The 17673-nt window shown below is 44.7% G+C and overlaps 1 protein-coding gene across 1 annotated transcript; it reads left to right on the top strand.

Annotated features, from left to right (window-relative positions):
- Positions 1 to 7319: 7319 nt before the first annotated feature.
- Positions 7320 to 8581, top strand: LOC119334213 (peroxidase P7-like). Its single transcript, XM_037606818.1, has 2 exons — positions 7320 to 7563; positions 7670 to 8581. Exons 1-2 carry the CDS (start codon positions 7348 to 7350, stop codon positions 8411 to 8413), a joined length of 960 nt encoding a protein of 319 aa, XP_037462715.1. The 5' UTR covers positions 7320 to 7347; the 3' UTR covers positions 8414 to 8581.
- The last annotated feature ends 9092 nt before the right edge of the window (positions 8582 to 17673 follow it).

Raw genomic sequence — 17673 nt, 5'->3', positions numbered from 1 at the left:
AGGCTTATAGTGATGTGCATTACCGAGTGGGCCCAGAGATACCTCTCCGACGATCGGAGTGAGATATCCTAATCTCGAAATACACCAACTCAATAAGTACCTTCGGAGACACCTGTAGAGCACCTTTATAATCACCCAGTTACGTTGTGACGTTTGGTAGCACACAAAGTGTTCCTCTGGTAAACGGGAGTTGCATAATCTCATAGTCATAGGAACATGTATAAGTCATGAAGAAAGCAATAGCAACATACTAAACGATCAAGTGCTAAGCTAACGGAATGGGTCAAGTCAATCACATCATTCTCCTGATGATGTGATCCCATTAATCAAATGACAACTCATGTCTATGGTTAGGAAACTTAACCATCTTTGGTTAACGAGCTAGTCAAGTAGAGGCATACTAGTGACACTATGTTTGTCTATGTATTCACACATGTATTATGTTTCCAGTTAATACAATTCTAGCATGAATAATAAACATTTATCATGAAATAAGGAAATAAATAATAACTTTATTATTGCCTCTAGGGCATATTTCGTTCAATGACTCCTTTAAAGGTGGTCTTTGTAGGTTTGATCCTTGATGGGTTAATGCCCATTTTTCACATTGTATCCTGATAGAGAATATTGAGGTTGCTGCCGCCGTCCATAAGGACACGAGTCAGGTGGAACCCATCAATTATTGGGTCTAAGACCAGTGCGGCTGAGCCTCCGTGACGGATACTGGTCTTGTGATCCGGGCGATCAAAAGTGATCGGGCATGATGACCATGGATTGAATTTTGGGGCGACTGGCTCTATTGCGTAGACATCCCTGAGCGCACGCTTGCGCTCCCTCTTGGGGATGTGGGTGGCATATATCATGTTCACCATTTTGACCTGAGGAGGAAACTTCTTCTGTCCCCCTGTGTTCGATTGTCGTGGCTCTTCGTCATCGTCCTCGCTTTGCGATCCCTTTTCCCTATTCTCGGCATTTAATTTGCCGGCCTGTTTGAAAACCCAGCACTCTCTATTTGTATGATTAGGAGACTTGTCGGGGGTGCCATGAATCTGGCATGGACGATCAAGTATGCGGTCCAAGCTGGATGGGCCCGAATTGTTCTTTTGGAACGGCTTCTTCCGCTGACCGGACTTAGAGCCACTGAATCTGGCGTTGACTGTCGTATCCTCGGTGTTGTCACTGTTGTTTCGGCGCTTGTATCTATTGCGTCGAGACTTGTCTTTGTTGCTTTTAACTTCAGGGGTCCCGGTGTCGCTTGCATTGTTTTTGCTACGGGCCAACCAACTGTCCTCGCCCGCACAAAAGCGAGTCATGAATGCCGTGAGGGCCGCCATGGATTTTGGCTTTTCTTAGCCGAGGTGCGAGCGAGCCATTCATCGCGGATGCTATGCTTGAAAGTTGCTAGAACTTCGGCGTCCGGACAGTCGACAATTTGGTTCTTTTTAGTTAAGAACCTTGTCCAGAATTTCCTGGCAGACTCTCCGGGCTATTGAACTATATGGCTTAGGTCATCAGCGTCCGGAGGTCGAACATATGTACCTTGGAAGTTATTGAGGAAAGCCTCTTCCAAGTCCTCCCATCTGCCAATGGAATTTTCAGGCAGACTGTTTAGCCAATGCCGAGCTGGCCCTTTGAGTTTTAGAGGGAGGTATTTTATGGCGTGGAGGTCATCTCCGCGGGCCATCTGGATGTGGAGAATGAAGTCCTCGATCCACACCGCGGGGTCCGTGGTTCCACCGTATGATTCTATGTTCACGGGCTTGAATCCTTCGGGGAATTCGTGATCCAGGACCTCATCAATGAAGCAATGAGGGTGTGCGGGGCCTCTATATCGGGCCGTATCGTGACGCAGCTCTGATGGAGTCCATCTGCGGTGTTCAGCCCGCGCATGACTGGGTTTGTCATGTCCGAATAGGTGGCCATTGTCACATGTCGAGGCGCGTCATCGCGATCCGTAGATTGATCTGGTATGTCCTGCTTTATTGTTCAGGTTCTGCCAGAGGTTGTATGTATGGCCGTGGGCTAATTTACCTCTGCCTAAGTGATGAGGCGGGGCGGGCTGGTGTTCGGCATGAGTTGCCATTTTGTCCCGACCACGTGGTGGTCGATCGTCTGTATTGTGCGATGGTGGTATGTACTCCGGCGCCTCCTCATCGAACTGAGGTAGCAATTTGCGCTTTGGGTAGCTTTTGGTTGGGCGCTTGAGGTCGTATTCTTCGGTTGCTAGGTCAGCAGTCCATTTATCATTGAACAGATCTTGGTCAGCTTGAAGCTGCTGCTGCTTCTTTTTTAGGCTCCTTACCGTGGCTATTAGCTGGCGCTTGAAGCGCTCTTGCTCAAGAGGTTCCTCGGGCACGATGAAATCTTCGGTGCCGAGGCTCACCTCGTCTTCGGAGAGCGGAAAGTAATTATCGTCCTCTGAATCTTCGTGTGTGGCCTGTTTAACAGGGCTAACCTGTTCATCTTGTTTGATTGATTTATCGACAGGGTCTTCTTGTCTTCGGCACCTTCCGGAGTGTCATCTTCTCCTGTGCCGGTGTTGCTGTCTTTACTGCCGTGTGACTTAGAGCGGCGCCGCTGACGCCGGTGCTTGGACTGTATTTCAGAAGGTTTATCCTCAACTGGGTCTTCCTTATCGTCGCCCCTATTCTCCTTTGGTGCATCCACCATGTATATGTCATACGAGGAAGTGGTCGTCCAGCGCCCGGTGAACGGCGGGTTCTGGACCTCTTCTTCTCCGGCATCGTCGTCCATACCATCGATGTCCTCGCGGTCGTAATCAAGTTCGTCGGTCAAACCCTCTATCGTGGCTATAAAGTGGGTGGCGGGTGGGAAGTAAAATTCTCCATCGTCAGCCCCTAGTTCGAGCCGGATATAGTTCGGCTGAGAGTCCTCCGCCAAGGACAGGTTTTTTAATGAGGTTAGCACATCGCCCAAAGGTGAGTGCTGGAAGATGTTTGCGGCGCTGAATTTGAAGATCGATAAACGATCAAGCTCGGCGTCCGCGGGCTCGCGCGGTTTGGAACCTACGGCCAGAGACGAGTCCAGCGTTCCGGTGGTATAGGCATCATGTGAGACCAGGTCCATGTGCGGCTCCAACACCGTGGAATCTGCGGCCTCCGAGGTGGGGTAATCCTCCCGTTTTTGGATGGCACGGCCTGCTCCGGCTCTAGGGCCAGAGCGGTTACAAGAGCGATCTCCTGGATGCGGCCGCCACGGTATCGAATCCGGCGAAGATCAAATCTCCACGGATGTCCGCGACGTAGTTCAAGCTCCCAAATCTGACATGATGGCCAGGGGCGTAGCTTTCGATCTGCTCCAGATGGCCAAACGAGTTGACCCGCAGTGCAAAGCCGCCGAACACGAAGATCTGTCCGGGGAGGAAAGTTTCTCCGCAGACAGCGTCATTATTGACGATTGAAGGGGCCATCGAACCTTTCCACGACAGCACAGAGGAACTCTCAATGAAAGCACCAATGTCGGTGTCAAAACCGGCGGATCTCGGGTAGGGGGTCCCGAACTGTGCGTCTAAGGTTGATGGTAACAGGAGACAGGGGACACGATGTTTACCCAAGTTCTGGCCCTTTCTATGGAGGTAATATCCTACTTCCTGCTTGATTGATCTTGATGAATATGAGTATTACAAGAGTTGATCTACCACAAGATCGTAATGGCTAAACCCTAGAAGTCTAGCTTGTATGACTACGGTATTGAGTATATCCTTTCCGGACTACACCCTCCGGTTTATATAGACACCGGGGGGATCTAGGGTTACATAGAGTCGGTTACATAAGATGGAATCTTCATAGTTGTTTGCCAAGCTTGCCTTCCATGCCAAGGAGAGTCCCATCCGGACACGGGTACAGTCTTCGGTCATCATATCTTCATAGCCCATCAGTCTGGCCCATAGATAACAGGCTGGACGCCCGAGGACCCCTTAGCCCAGGCCTCCCTCAGGTACCTTTAGCACTTTTGATTTTTTTCTGCAAGATAATTGGTTGATGAATAATACTACCTTTGTCCGGGTTTATTGGCCCCTTCGTGTTTTGTGCCAAATTTTGACTGTAGATTTAACTAACAAATATAAATTATGTGTCATAAAAGTTATATTGTGGGATTCATATTCGAAAGATGTTTTCAATGCTACTTTGTTGTGGTATATAATATATCTTTTGATTGTTAAATTAAAGGTCAAATTTTGACCCAAAATACAAGGGACGGGCTAATTAATAAACCAGGACGAAGGTAGTACAACAAGTAACTAATTTCCCCCGCTAGATGTTTATTCACCAATCTCCCTAACTAGATGAAAAGATAGAAACTTAAAGAGGGAACAACTTTGTATTTTTTATGTCAAAATAAAGCCAAATCTAGGGGACCCAATTGGGATTTTTCCCAAAAAATATATTTGTGTTCAAGTTGTGAGGTCATTATCTTATATGGGGTAAAGATTACCACCACACCCAACTTGCCACTCATAACCGAGATGTGAGTGCCTAGAGAGAGCGGAGCTTCACAACATATCATTTATGCTACAAGTCTTCCACTACTCATAGCCCAAATCCTGACATAACCATGGTGTACCGTTCTTAGGAAGTAGTCCACTATCCGGTAAATCACTCATGGTACATCTACTCATTGTTCATCGGAGTGGTGGCCTAATGTCTACTACACACTTCTATTTGTGTAGTCCTTTGTTGGGCCTCCAAGTGTAGAGGCTTGTAGGGAACCATCAGTTTTCCTCAAGTGGATGACCTAAGGTTTATCGGTCTGTAAGGCATACAATGAAATAATTCTCCTCTCAAGCAACCTTGCAATCAAGATACAAGTAGTCTCTAGTGTTCATAATACAGTAGCACACTTGTCAATTTTGTAGTACCCTACTTCGGTGCAGGGATTGATAATATAGATGGTAGATTTATTTTTATAGTTTCGGAATAGATAAAAACATCAAAGTGGAAGCGTGCTAAGCATGAAAGAAATGATTTTAGTGGTTTAAAACAAGGCCTAGGGTTTGTAGGTTGGCTAATGGCAACTATCAAATTAATAATTTGATTAAGATATATGATCTAACTTGGCAAAGTTCTAGTTTTATTTGATGAAAATAGGATTAGACCTGTAAGCACGGGAAAGCGTTACACCGAATTGTCATCTTTCTAATCTTGATCTAATGAGCACTTCAATGTCATCTCGCGTGCCTCCCAAAATTGTACTCCCTCTGTCCCATAATGTAAGAGCGTTTTTTACACAACACTAGCGTAAAAAACACTCTTATATTATGGGACAGAGGGAGTACCAAACAATGACCATATGATCTTCATGATTCACAAAGTTGAATACACAACATGAACAAAATTCAAATCCAATATAAAGAACCTCATATCCACAAGCACATCTTATAGTTAACTACATTAATAAAGCCCAATATAACAACCTCGCATTATATGATAAAGAGAGAAAGAGAGACAACACACACCTATTACTTACAAACTCTCAGACCTACACACATCATCATGAGAGGATTACAACGAAAAGAGTTGTTGGTGATGGTGATGGAGATGGCATAGATATTTGCGTCAGCATTCAGGCACCACATGTGGAAAGGGGAAGGGGCACCTCCTTATTTTTCTTCCTTGGCCTTCTCCCCGGTAACAATAGGTGTTTCCACTCCAAGTTTTCACGGCTATGGTGAAGAGCTCCTCCCCCGAGATTGTATGTCAGTTCTGAGGTACCAGTTTTCTGCCTCCTGTCGTCATTTTATCGTTGTATGGAGATAATTAACTCCGGAAAAATAGGATGGTGAATATTTCTTTACCAGCCTTCGCCAACGTGTGGTGCCACACGTGGAGTAGGGGCAGAAGCACTTCACCCCTACCCACGCTAGCGCATATCCGAGGAATCGGTAACGGATCCCAAGCGACGGGGTGGGGGATGAATCTAAAGAGGTTGGTGAGCCCAAAAGGGCCACATGGCTGAGCGGACACATGCTCCGCCTGGGCCTGTCAGGGAGGGAGGGAGATCAACGATGTGGAAGTAGCAGCCAACAGAAGCTTTCTCTCTCTACCTCTCTCTCTCTCTCTCTCACCCACCCACCCACACACACACACCAAAAGTCAAGAAAAGTTGGTCATCGACCATGCGATCTTTTTGCAGCATGATACAACAATCAGCCTAAGCTTTTGAAGATCATTCTTATTGGCAGAGCCATCAACGATGATATACACATCAACTTGGTTAATTAAGTGCATGAATCTGCTCCGAGTCATAGCACTCAACGCGCTAACGTTGAGAGTCATGCATGCATATGAAAGCACGAGCTAGAAATAAAATGGAATATGAAGTCAAACAAAATACTCCATCTGTTTCGTTTTTGTTGTCGCCATTTGTATACCTGATTTGTACTACTGTAGAACTCCCTCCGCGACAAGAAAAACAAGATGAAGGGAGTACTTAACAAATATGGGATGTACGTGCAGTATGTTTTTGGAGCTGCAGTCAAACTTTGAATCAGAGCAAAGAAGACATCAGTCGATTTTGTAATTCCTAGAAATAAGGGTGTGTCTAGGGCACATCTAGATATGCTTTAGTTATTGCACATCTAAATGAGTGAATCAAGTATAAAAAGAAAAGAAGAAAAAGAAAAAGAAAATACCCACACGAATCTCAACGTAAAATCAATGACATAGAATTTAGATGTGCAATACTTATTGCGCATCTAGATGTGCTTTAGCAAAACTGTAAAAATAAATCAGATTTGTAATCGGAACTGCAAATTCCTTTTTAATTTTTTCAATCATATAAGGCCGACTGTAAGGTGTGCATACATCCAGGCGTCCAGAAAGCGTGTGCTTAGAGCGCGTTTTCTCAGACCGTGCAAAAATCGACCAGTACTCATCTTTTGAACCAGGCAAACAGCCCAAGTGGACAACATGCCTATTTGCGATTAAACGGTTTGTCTAACACCCTTTCATTCCAGCCATCCAATTGCACCATCAATCAAGATTCTGGGCGTGCACAATTGCACCATCCAAGCAAGCAACCACGTCAACGCATCCTAATTTTGTGCAATCCCCTGTCAATTCCCTGCGCTTTTGTTTTCTCTTCTTCTGGTCCGGTCCTGACCTTGTCAGCCTTCCGGCCAGTAAGCACGAGGCTGCAGCTCGTCAATGAAGCTCTACAATATTGCACAGCGTTCGCACATGCGCACGCGCATAAAAGCATGCAGCTTGTACACAAGCACTACTACATAAGCATATGCTTCCATTCATGTTCCACACATTCTCTCCTTGCTTGCTTCTTCTGCACTGTGCAGCGATCGCTCTCATCACCAGACACCGGTCAATAGGCATGGCGTCCTCCAGGGCTCCTTGTTGGGTCGCGCTGCTCCTCTTCGTTGCTCTGGTTGCCACCGCCAATGGCAGCGAGCTCTCCGCAGGTTACTACGAGAAGACGTGCCCCAACGTGCAGCACGTCGTGCGGTCAGTGATGGCGAGCAGGGTCGCCGCCCAGCCGAGGATGGCCCCCGCCGTCCTCCGCCTCTTCTTCCATGACTGCTTCATCAACGTATATACGCACCTCTATTCTATACTTGTACATATACTCTACCTACTATGGTACTATGTATGGTTACATTTGCTAAATACTGTACGATTTACAAATGACATGCCAGGGATGCGACGCTTCGGTCCTCCTGGACGCAACTCCTTCCTCCCCCGGCGAGAAGGATGCGGAGCCGAACGCCTCCCTAACCGGCTACACCGTCATCCACGACATCAAGTCCGCGCTCGAGCACGACTGCCCGGCCACCGTCTCCTGCGCCGACGTCATCGCCCTTGCGTCCCGCGACGCCGTCGCCCTGCTCGGAGGTCCCACCTGGAGCGTGCCCCTCGGCCGCAAGGACTCACGCTTCGCCGCCGACCCGGAGTCCACCAAGAAGGGCCTCCCCAGTCCCAAAGACGACCTCGGCGAGCTCGTCACCATGTTCGCGGAGCTCAACCTCGATGCTCGTGACATGACGGCGCTCTCCGGTGCCCACACCGTCGGGATGGCCAGCTGCGACACCTACAGGGACCGTGTCTACGGCCCTAATGGCGACATCGACCCCTTCTTCGCACAGACCACGAGGCAGACGTGCCAGGGTACTTCTGGTAAGGCGGCGTTCGACGTGCAGACACCGATGAGGTTCGACAACGCCTACTACAGGAACCTTATCGCGCGGCGCGGTCTCCTTACCTCAGACCAGACTCTCTACGGCGGTGGAGGTCTGCAGGACAATCTTGTGGAGATGTACAGTGCCGACGGTGAGGCGTTCGCGAGGGACTTTGCCAAGGCCATGGTGAAGATGGGAAACATACCTCCGCCAAAGGGAATGCCCGTGGAGGTGAGGCTGAGGTGCTCCATGGCCAACTACTGATTGCTTGATTCCAAGTGCATGCAACCCAGCCCGATTGTATCGGATTCAATTATTATTTTGAAATGTACAATTTGTAACTAGTATCCGTGCTAATTTTTTTGTGTACAGTGTCGTATCAACAGAACGTTTGGCGCATTTGTGGTACCCAAACATGTGCGTGTGTGCAATAAATGGTCTTTTTCGAGAAATATAGCGAGTCCTCCATTCTTAAAGTATAAAGTGCACTTGTTTTTCTAAAGTCAAATATTCCTACGTTTCATCAAGCTTATATCAACCCCTACAATACTACATAAATGATATATGATCTCCCTCCAAAAAATGAAATATGAGAAATATATTTCATAACATATAAATGTTAATGTTTTTGTCTGTAAACTTGATCAAAATTAAAGAAGTTTGACTTTTTGAAAAAATAATACACCTTATATGTTGGAACGGATGGAGTACATTCCAAGCACGACTCGATCTACAACCATATCCAGACTTGATGCATCTCGTGGAGTTCGTTAGCGTGACCATGGAGCGCTCTCGATTCCCGCGCTAGTGCTCGGGCCCATTGTATGGATGTTCTTGTTTTAAAATGTCCAACATGACAAACACAATGACATGAGCAACTAAAGCTCATTTCAAATATCTAAAATGTTGGGTAGCCTAAATCTTCCATTTGATGGACAATTTGTGCACCATTACCTTCGTATCGACAAAAGATTCAAAATTATATCCCACCAAGTATGTTTCGAGAAAGAAAACATAATCTGTTGGTACCTCGTCGTAATATACTAGTTACCATCCTATTTTGTGACAATTTGCCATGTAATCTTATAAAAGTGGTGGTAATGATACTGTAAAAAAAAGTGGTGGCCGTGATGGTCAGTGCGAATGAGTAAATTATCACCAATTCACTATGGTGTATCAACCGTCCAGTAAGTACATCACAACCTTGGTGGCAACTAACACTAATAATCATGCTAAATGTATCGCCTAGTAGGGTTTTTGTGAAAAGAGATCAAATCATATATACCTAAGAGAGTCATCCCAACCAACTGATTTATCTCAACATGTAAGCATGTCATCTCACCATACAATTATGAAAGAGACATGGCCCACCTCAACATGCAATCATGCATTGAAAAGACACACCACAACATTCAACTCGATGTGTGGGAAAATGTTTTCCATTAAATTATATTCTACTTATATTCAATAAATATTGCTCTAACTATACATAATCAAACATAATTAGTCACATTTATTTTGAATTTTGATTCCTAGCCATGTTCATCAACCAATTCCTATAGCAACGAGCGAGGTATCCTCTAATTTATTATAAAGATACATCAATAGTACAAATCACCCCAATATAATGAAAATTACATTGAGGTCCTTAGATCACCAAAAAATCACTACCACCATTAGAATGAGCAGAAGATGCATCGTTGGCGTTGCTCCCCAACCGGAGCTGACCTAACCTTGTCGATCACACACTACTAGGAAAAACCTTATACACAGAATATTACCAGCAACGCTCTTCAAAATACGACGCTACTGCTATTTAGCAGCAGCGCGTTCCGGGAAAACACGCTGCTGAATAGAAAATAGCAGTAGCGCGTCATCTCTAAACCGCGCTGCTGCTCCCATTGCCATGACCTCGCCGTCCAGCTAGCTATAGCAGTAGCGCCTTATGCCTTACGGCGCTACTGCTATTCTCCTTAGCTGTAGCGCTTTCTCATGCCCGCGCTACTACTAACCCTACCTTATCCCCACACGTACGGCCGACCCTGTCTCTCTCACTCACTCTCCCTCTCTCAGTCACTCCCGCCCGCGCCGATAATCGTTGTCGTTCGTCGCCGCCGCCGGCCGCCGTCGTCCGTCCGCCACCGAGGTACTCCCTCCTTCCGTCCCTCCTCCTCCCACCGTGCCCTCCTCCCTCCTCCTCCCTCCGCCTGCGGCCGCCCCCTCCTCCCTCCTCCTCTGGCCGCCCCCTTCCCCTCCTCTCTCCTCCCTCCCTCCCTTGTCTCTGTTTTTGCAAATCATAGGTAACTAGTTTATTTAGTAAGTGATTATTATAACTAGTTTATTTATATTAAGTGCTTAATAGAACTAGTTTATTTAGTAAGTGCTTAATAAAACTAGTTTATTTAGTAAGTAGTTAATAAAACTAGTTTATTTAGTAAGTAGTTAATAAAACTAGTTTATTTAGTGTTAGGATTATATATAAGATATTTTCAAATGTTTTTTTTCATTTTTTGAACCATTGAAATGCAATGACCATCGATAAGTGGCCTATGTTTTGCCGGAGTGTTGATTAATTTCCGTTCCGGCAAATTTCAGGCGCTCGATATGTCCTTTTTTAGCAAAGGTCATGCCGGATTTTTGGGGTTTTGCCGTCGAGTTATAATCTTTGAATTTTGAACACAGGAGATGTCTGATGATGATGGGATCCCGGGGTGTGTGTACTGCTACGATGACCGAGGTGTGTGCGACAGGTTTCCTCACCTGCAAAACGATAGGTTTTTCACCGTGAAGCTGGAAGAGACCTTCGATGTTTGTACGGTACGCAACGACAAGCATTTCATCATAATTAATATCATCACTTGTGCTTCTTTTGTTCAACGTGTAATTTATGGATTTTTTTTCAATTCGATTAGTACATCCCGTGCCATGCTAGACCATATGTATTGGAGAAGCTTGGTTTTGGTTTAGATGACTTTGAGAATGTGGAGACGAGGAGGGCTCACTTAAGAACTTAACATGGTTATGAGTTTCTGGTTAAGTTCTACAATGCGGTCGATCGCTCCCATTTTGGTTGCTCTAATTGGGAAGCTCTCTGTAAGTCATATGGATTTGAGGAGGGAATGCGAATAAGATTTGATATTCGTCCCGAAGATTATGATGATGATGATGATGATGATAATATCGACATCTGGGTGGATGTGGATATGCCTCCGGTTTTGCCTAGATGTGAGTTTGCCAAACTAATTTGTTAAGTTCAGTAATTTATGTTGTTAATTTAAAACTATTTGGTGTTCGTCCGTACTAAACTTATTTATTTATAATTTTCAGCTTATTTCTTATCTTCAAGAAATACTCGGAAGGTAGTAGACAACACATACTACAGCTATGACTCCAAGCTTAATTGTGAGGAGAAAGGTTATATTGTCTCATTCATAGAAGATGTTGAGGCCTTCAAAAATAGTCACTCTATCAGCCCAAATTATACTAGATACGTGCCACTAGTCCATGTATTGCTTGAGGATAACTTCATTGCCAAAAACTTGGTAAGATTTTGTTAATGATGGTAACTTCATTGCATACATTATTCTTAAGTAAACCATTGCTAACTATATATGTTACTATTCCATTTTTGAACAGAGGCTCCCGAAGCAGGTTGTGCCTGATATGCTATTTACCGAAGGTGATATGCATATGGTTAGCTTATGACCAACTCCTTCAGAGGCTTACCATACTGCATACTCGATTTCTTCAAATGATGGAAGGCTCAAAATCAAAGAATGGAGCAAAGTGATGAATGCGCACACGCAAATAATTGGAGACAAAATGAATGTGCGCAAGCCACAAGTTGGAGATAGGTTTATGTCCATTCTCTATTATGGTGAAGGACCAGTTTATCTGTTTTATGGTATTTTAGCTAGGAGAGAGGAGTAGGTTAGCTTATATATGACTACAATGTCTTAGACTTGATGGTGATGCTGAGTAGGAGTAGTGATTATGATTACTATGATGATGAGGAGGAGTTGTTATTATAACTAGTGACAAAGTTGTTATATGACATTGGACGAAAATGATGATTATGAGGAGTTATGTGACAATGATGTATTATTATGATAAGTTGTTAATGATATTATGATGGTGATGATAAGTTATTATGTCATTGGGTGAAAGAACCGCCGATTAGTTTCAAATGGATGGATCCAAAGTGACCGTTGGTTACTTTGGATCCATGCACTTGAAACTAATCCAAGGTTCTTTCACCTAGTGATTTAATAACTCATTATGATATAAAAACAATCTCTAAATTGCTACTGTATGAAAAATTGTATACAGGTACGTGAATACGACCTAAAATTCAAGAGAAATGGAATAGGGAATGATAGTAGCAGCGATTGTTTTCGAAAGCGCTACTAGTAATTAGCAGTAGCGCTTGACTAGGCAAGCGCTACTACTAAGTAGATATAGCAGTAGCGAGTGCCTGTAGGCGCTACTGCTAAGCATTAGTTGTAGCGCCTTATCAGTAGCGCGCCTACCCGCGCTACTGATAGGCCAAAAACCGGCGCTACTGCTAGGCTTTTCCCTAGTAGTGACAGATTAAAAGTCTTTGAGCATGCGTCTCGGAGTCACAGTCGCCGTCGCCAAAACCCTTGAGTCATTCCAGTCCACCATACCTAAAATTACACCTTACACTAGATTTGGTTGGTGTGCACGCATGTCAAAAAACCCTAAGCTCGATGCCCCAAGGGAACACCATGTATGTATGTGAGGTCTCTATCGACTCCGTCCTGACATAAGAGCTTGACGTGCATCGGAGCCCGGAGTACCATCTCCGAGCAACGACCCGGGAGTACCTAGCTCTACCTTATCTACAGGCCAAAACAGAGACATCCGGATTCCCCTCCCTGCCACTCTAGCAGGCATAGGGGAGGCAGACTCCCGGGCTCACCGTGGAAGGTTGGAGGGAGTGCTTTCTCCACCCTTTTCGCCTCTCGTTCACAACAGAAGAAGGAGAAAATGTTGGGGAACGTAGTAATTTCAAAAAAAATCCTACGCACACGCAAGATCATGGTGATGCATAGCAACGAGAGGGGAGAGTGTGTCCACGTACCCTCGTAGACCGGAAGCGGAAGCATTAGCACAACGCGGTTGATGTAGTGTACTTCTTCACGATCCGACCGATCAAGTACCAAACGCACGTCACCTCCGAGTTCTGCACACGTTCAACTCGATGACGTCCCTCGAACTCCGATCTAGCCGAGTGTTGAGGGAGAGTTTCGTCAGCACGACGGCGTGGTGACGATGATGATGTTCTATCGACGCAGGGCTTCGCCTAAGCACCGCTACGATATGATCGAGGTGGATTATGGTGGAGGGGGGCACCGCACACGGCTAAGAGATCAAGAGATCAATTGTTGTGTCTATGGGGTGCCCCCCTCCTCCGTATATAAAGGGGGGAGGAGGAGAGGGTCGGCCAAGCGGGTGGCGTGCCCTAGGAGGGGGAAGCCTACTCCAAGTAGGTTTACCCCTCCCATTCCTAGTCCAAGAAGGAGGGGGGAGGAAGGAGTGGGAGAGGGGAAAGGCAAGGGGGCGCCCCCCCCCTTTCCTTGTCCTATTCGGACTCAAGGGGAGGGGTGCGCCTCTTGCCCTGGCCGGCCCCTCTCTCTCTCTCCACTAAGGCCCAAAAAGGCCCATTAGTTTCCGGCGGGTTCCGGTAACCCCTAGTACTCCGATAAATGTACGAAACCTTCCGGAACCTTTCCGGTGTCCAAACATAGCCGTCCAATATATCATCTTTACGTATCGACCATTTTGGGACTCCTCGTCATGTCCGTGATCACATACGGGACTCCGAACTACCTTCGGTACATCAAAACAATAAACTCATAATATAATCGTCATCTAACTTTAAGCGTGCGGACCCTACGGGTTCGAGAACTATGTAGACATGACCGAGACACGTCTCCGGTCAATAACCAATAGCCAATATCAAAACCTGGATGCTCATATTGGCTCCTACATATTCTACGAAGATCTTTATCGGTCAAACCGCATAACAACATACGTTGTTCCCTTTGTCATCGGTATGTTACTTGCCCGAGATTCGATCGTCGGTATCTCAATACCTAGTTCAATCTCGTTACCGGCAAGTCTCTTTACTCGTTCCGTAATACATCATCCCGCAACTAACTCATTAGTTGGATTGCTTGCAAGGCTTATAGTGATGTGCATTACCGAGTGGGCCCAGAGATACCTCTCCGACAATCGGAGTGACAAATCCTAATCTCGAAATACGCCAACCCAACAAGTACCTTACCTGTAGAGCACCTTTATAATCACCTAGTTACGTTGTGACATTTGGTAACACACAAAGTGTTCCTCCGATAAACGGGAGTTGCATAATCTCATAGTCATAGGAACATGTATAAGTCATGAAGAAAGCAATAGCAGAATACTAAACGATCATGTGCTAAGCTAACGGAATGGGTCAAGTCAATCACACCATTCTCCTAATGATGTGATCCCGTTAATCAAATGACAACTCTTTGTCTATGGCTAGGAAACATAACCATCTTTGATCAACGAGCTAGTCAAGTAGAGGCATACTAGTGACAATCTGTTTGTCTATGTATTCACACATGTATCATATTTCCGGTTAATATAATTCTAGCATGAATAATAAACATTTATCATGATATAAGGAAATAAATAATAACTTTATTATTGCCTCTAGGGCATATTTCCTTCAGTCTCCCACTTGCACTAGAGTCAATAATCTAGATTACACAGTGATGATTCTAACACCCATGGAGTCTTGGTGATGGTCATGTTTTGCTCGTGGAAGAGGCTTAGTCAACGGGTCTGCAACATTCAGATCCGTATGTATCTTGCAAATCTCTATTTCTCCCACCTGGACTTGATCCCCGATGGAGTTGAAGCGTCTCTTGATGTGCTTGGTTCTCTTGTGAAATGTGGATTCCCTTGCCAAGGCAATTGCACCAGTATTGTCATAAAAGATTTTCATTGGACCCGATGCACTACGTATGACACCTAGATCGGATATGAACTCCTTCATCCAGACTCCTTCATTTGCTGCTTCTGAAGCAGCTATGTACTCCGCTTCACACGTAGATCCCGCCACAACGCTTTGTTTGGAACTTCACCAACTGACAGCTCCACCGTTCAACGTAAACATGTATCCGGTTTGCGATTTAGAATCGTCCGGATCAGTGTCAAAGCTTGCATCGACGTAACCATTTACGACTAGCTCTTTGTCACCTCCATAAACGAGAAACATATCCTTAGTCCTTTTCAGGTATTTCAGAATGTTCTTGATCGCTGTCCAGTGATCCACTCCTGGATTACTTTGGTACCTCCCTGCTAAACTTATAGTAAGGCACACATCAGGTCTGGTACACAGCATTGCATACATGATAGAGCCTATGGCTGAAGCATATGGAACATCTTTCATCTTCTCTCTATCTTCTGCAGTGGTCGGGCATTGAGTCTTACTCAAGTTTACACCTTGTAACACAGGCAAGAACCCTTTCTTTGCTTGATCAGTTTTGAACTTCTTCAAAACTTTGTCAAGGTATGTGCTTTGTGAAAGTCCAATTAAGCGTCTTGATCTATCTCTATAGATCTTGATGCCCAATATATAGGTAGCTTCACCGAGGTCCATCATTGAAAAACTCTTATTCAAATATCCTTTTATGCTATCCAGAAATTATATATCATTTCCAATCAACAATATGTCATCCACATATAATATTAGAAATGCTATAGAGCTCCCACTCACTTTCTTGTAAATACATGCTTCTCCAAAAGTCTGTATAAAACCATATGCTTTGATCACACTATCAAAGCGTTTATTCCAACTCCGAGAGGCTTGCACCAGTCCATAAATGGATCGCTAGAGCTTGCATACTTTGTTAGCTCCCTTTGGATCGACAAAACCTTCTGGTTGCATCATATACAACTCTTCTTCTAGAAATCCATTCAAGAATGCAGTTTTGACATCCATTTGCCAAATTTCATAATTATAAAATGCGGCAATTGCTAACATGATTCGGACAGACTTAAGCATCGCTACGGGTGAGAAAGTCTCATCGTAGTCAATCCCTTGAACTTGTCGAAAACCTTTTGCAACAAGCCGATCTTTATAGACAGTAACATTACCATCAGCGTCAGTCTTCTTCTTGAAGATCCATTTATTCTCAATGGCTTGCCGATCAACGGGCAAGTCAACCAAAGTCCACACTTTGTTCTCATACATGGATCCCATCTCAGATTTCATGGCCTCAAGCCTTTTTGCGGAATATGGGCTCACCATCGCTTCTTCATAGTTCGTAGGTTCATCATGGTCTAGTAACATGACTTCCAGAACAGGATTACCGTACCACTCTGGTGCGGATCTTACTCTGGTTGATCTACGAGGTTCGGTAGTAATTTGATCTGAAGCTTCATGATCATTATCATTAGCTTCCTCACTGATTGGTGTAGGTGTCACAGAAATCGGTTCCTGTGATGAACTACTCTCCAATAAGGGAGCAGGTACAGTTAACTCATCAAGTTCTACTTTCCTCCCACTCACTTCTTTCAAGAGAAACTCCTTCTCTAGAAAGATTCCAAATTTAGCAACAAAAGTCTTGCCTTCGGATCTGTGATAGAAGGTGTACCCAACAGTCTCTTTTGGGTATCCTATGAAGATGCATTTCTCCGATTTGGGTTCGAGCTTATCAGGTTGAAGCTTTTTCACATAAGCATCGCAGCCCCAAACTTTAAGAAACGATAACTTTGGTTTCTTGCCAAACCACAGTTCATAAGGCGTCGTATCAACGGATTTTGATGGTGCCCTATTTAACATGAATGCAGCCGTCTCTAAAGCATAACCCCAAAATGATAGCGGTAAATCAGTAAGAGACATCATAGATCGCACCATATCTAGTAAAGTACGATTACGACGTTCGGACACACCATTACGCTGTGGTGTTCTGGGTGGCGTGAGTTATGAAACTATTCCGCATTGTTTCAAATGAAGACCAAACTCGTAACTCAAATATTCTCCTCCATGATCAGATCATAGAAACTTTATTTTCTTGTTACGATGATTTTCAACTTCACTCTGAAATTCTTTGAACTTTACAAATGTTTCAGACTTATGTTTCATTAAGTAGATATAACCATATCTGCTTAAATCATCTGTGAAGGTGAGAAAATAACGATACCCGCCGCGAGCCTCAATATTCATCGGACCACACACATCTGTATGTATGATTTCCAACAAATCTGTTGCTCGCTCCATAGTTTTGGAGAACGGTGTTTTAGTCATCTTGCCCATGAGGCACGGTTGGCAAGTACCAAGTGATTCATAATCAAGTGGTTCCAAAAGTCCATCAGTATGGAGTTTCTTCATGCGCTTTACACCGATATGACCTAAACGGCAGTGCCACAAATAAGTTGCACTATCATTATCAACTCTGCATCGTTTGGCTTCAATATTATGAATATGTGTATCACTACTATCTAGA

This window comes from Triticum dicoccoides, chromosome 7A (assembly GCF_002162155.2).
Source record: "Triticum dicoccoides isolate Atlit2015 ecotype Zavitan chromosome 7A, WEW_v2.0, whole genome shotgun sequence".
Taxonomy (NCBI): Eukaryota; Viridiplantae; Streptophyta; class Magnoliopsida; order Poales; family Poaceae; genus Triticum; species Triticum dicoccoides.
Note: the sequence above shows the minus strand (reverse complement) of the source record. Positions and strands in the feature narration are given on the sequence as shown.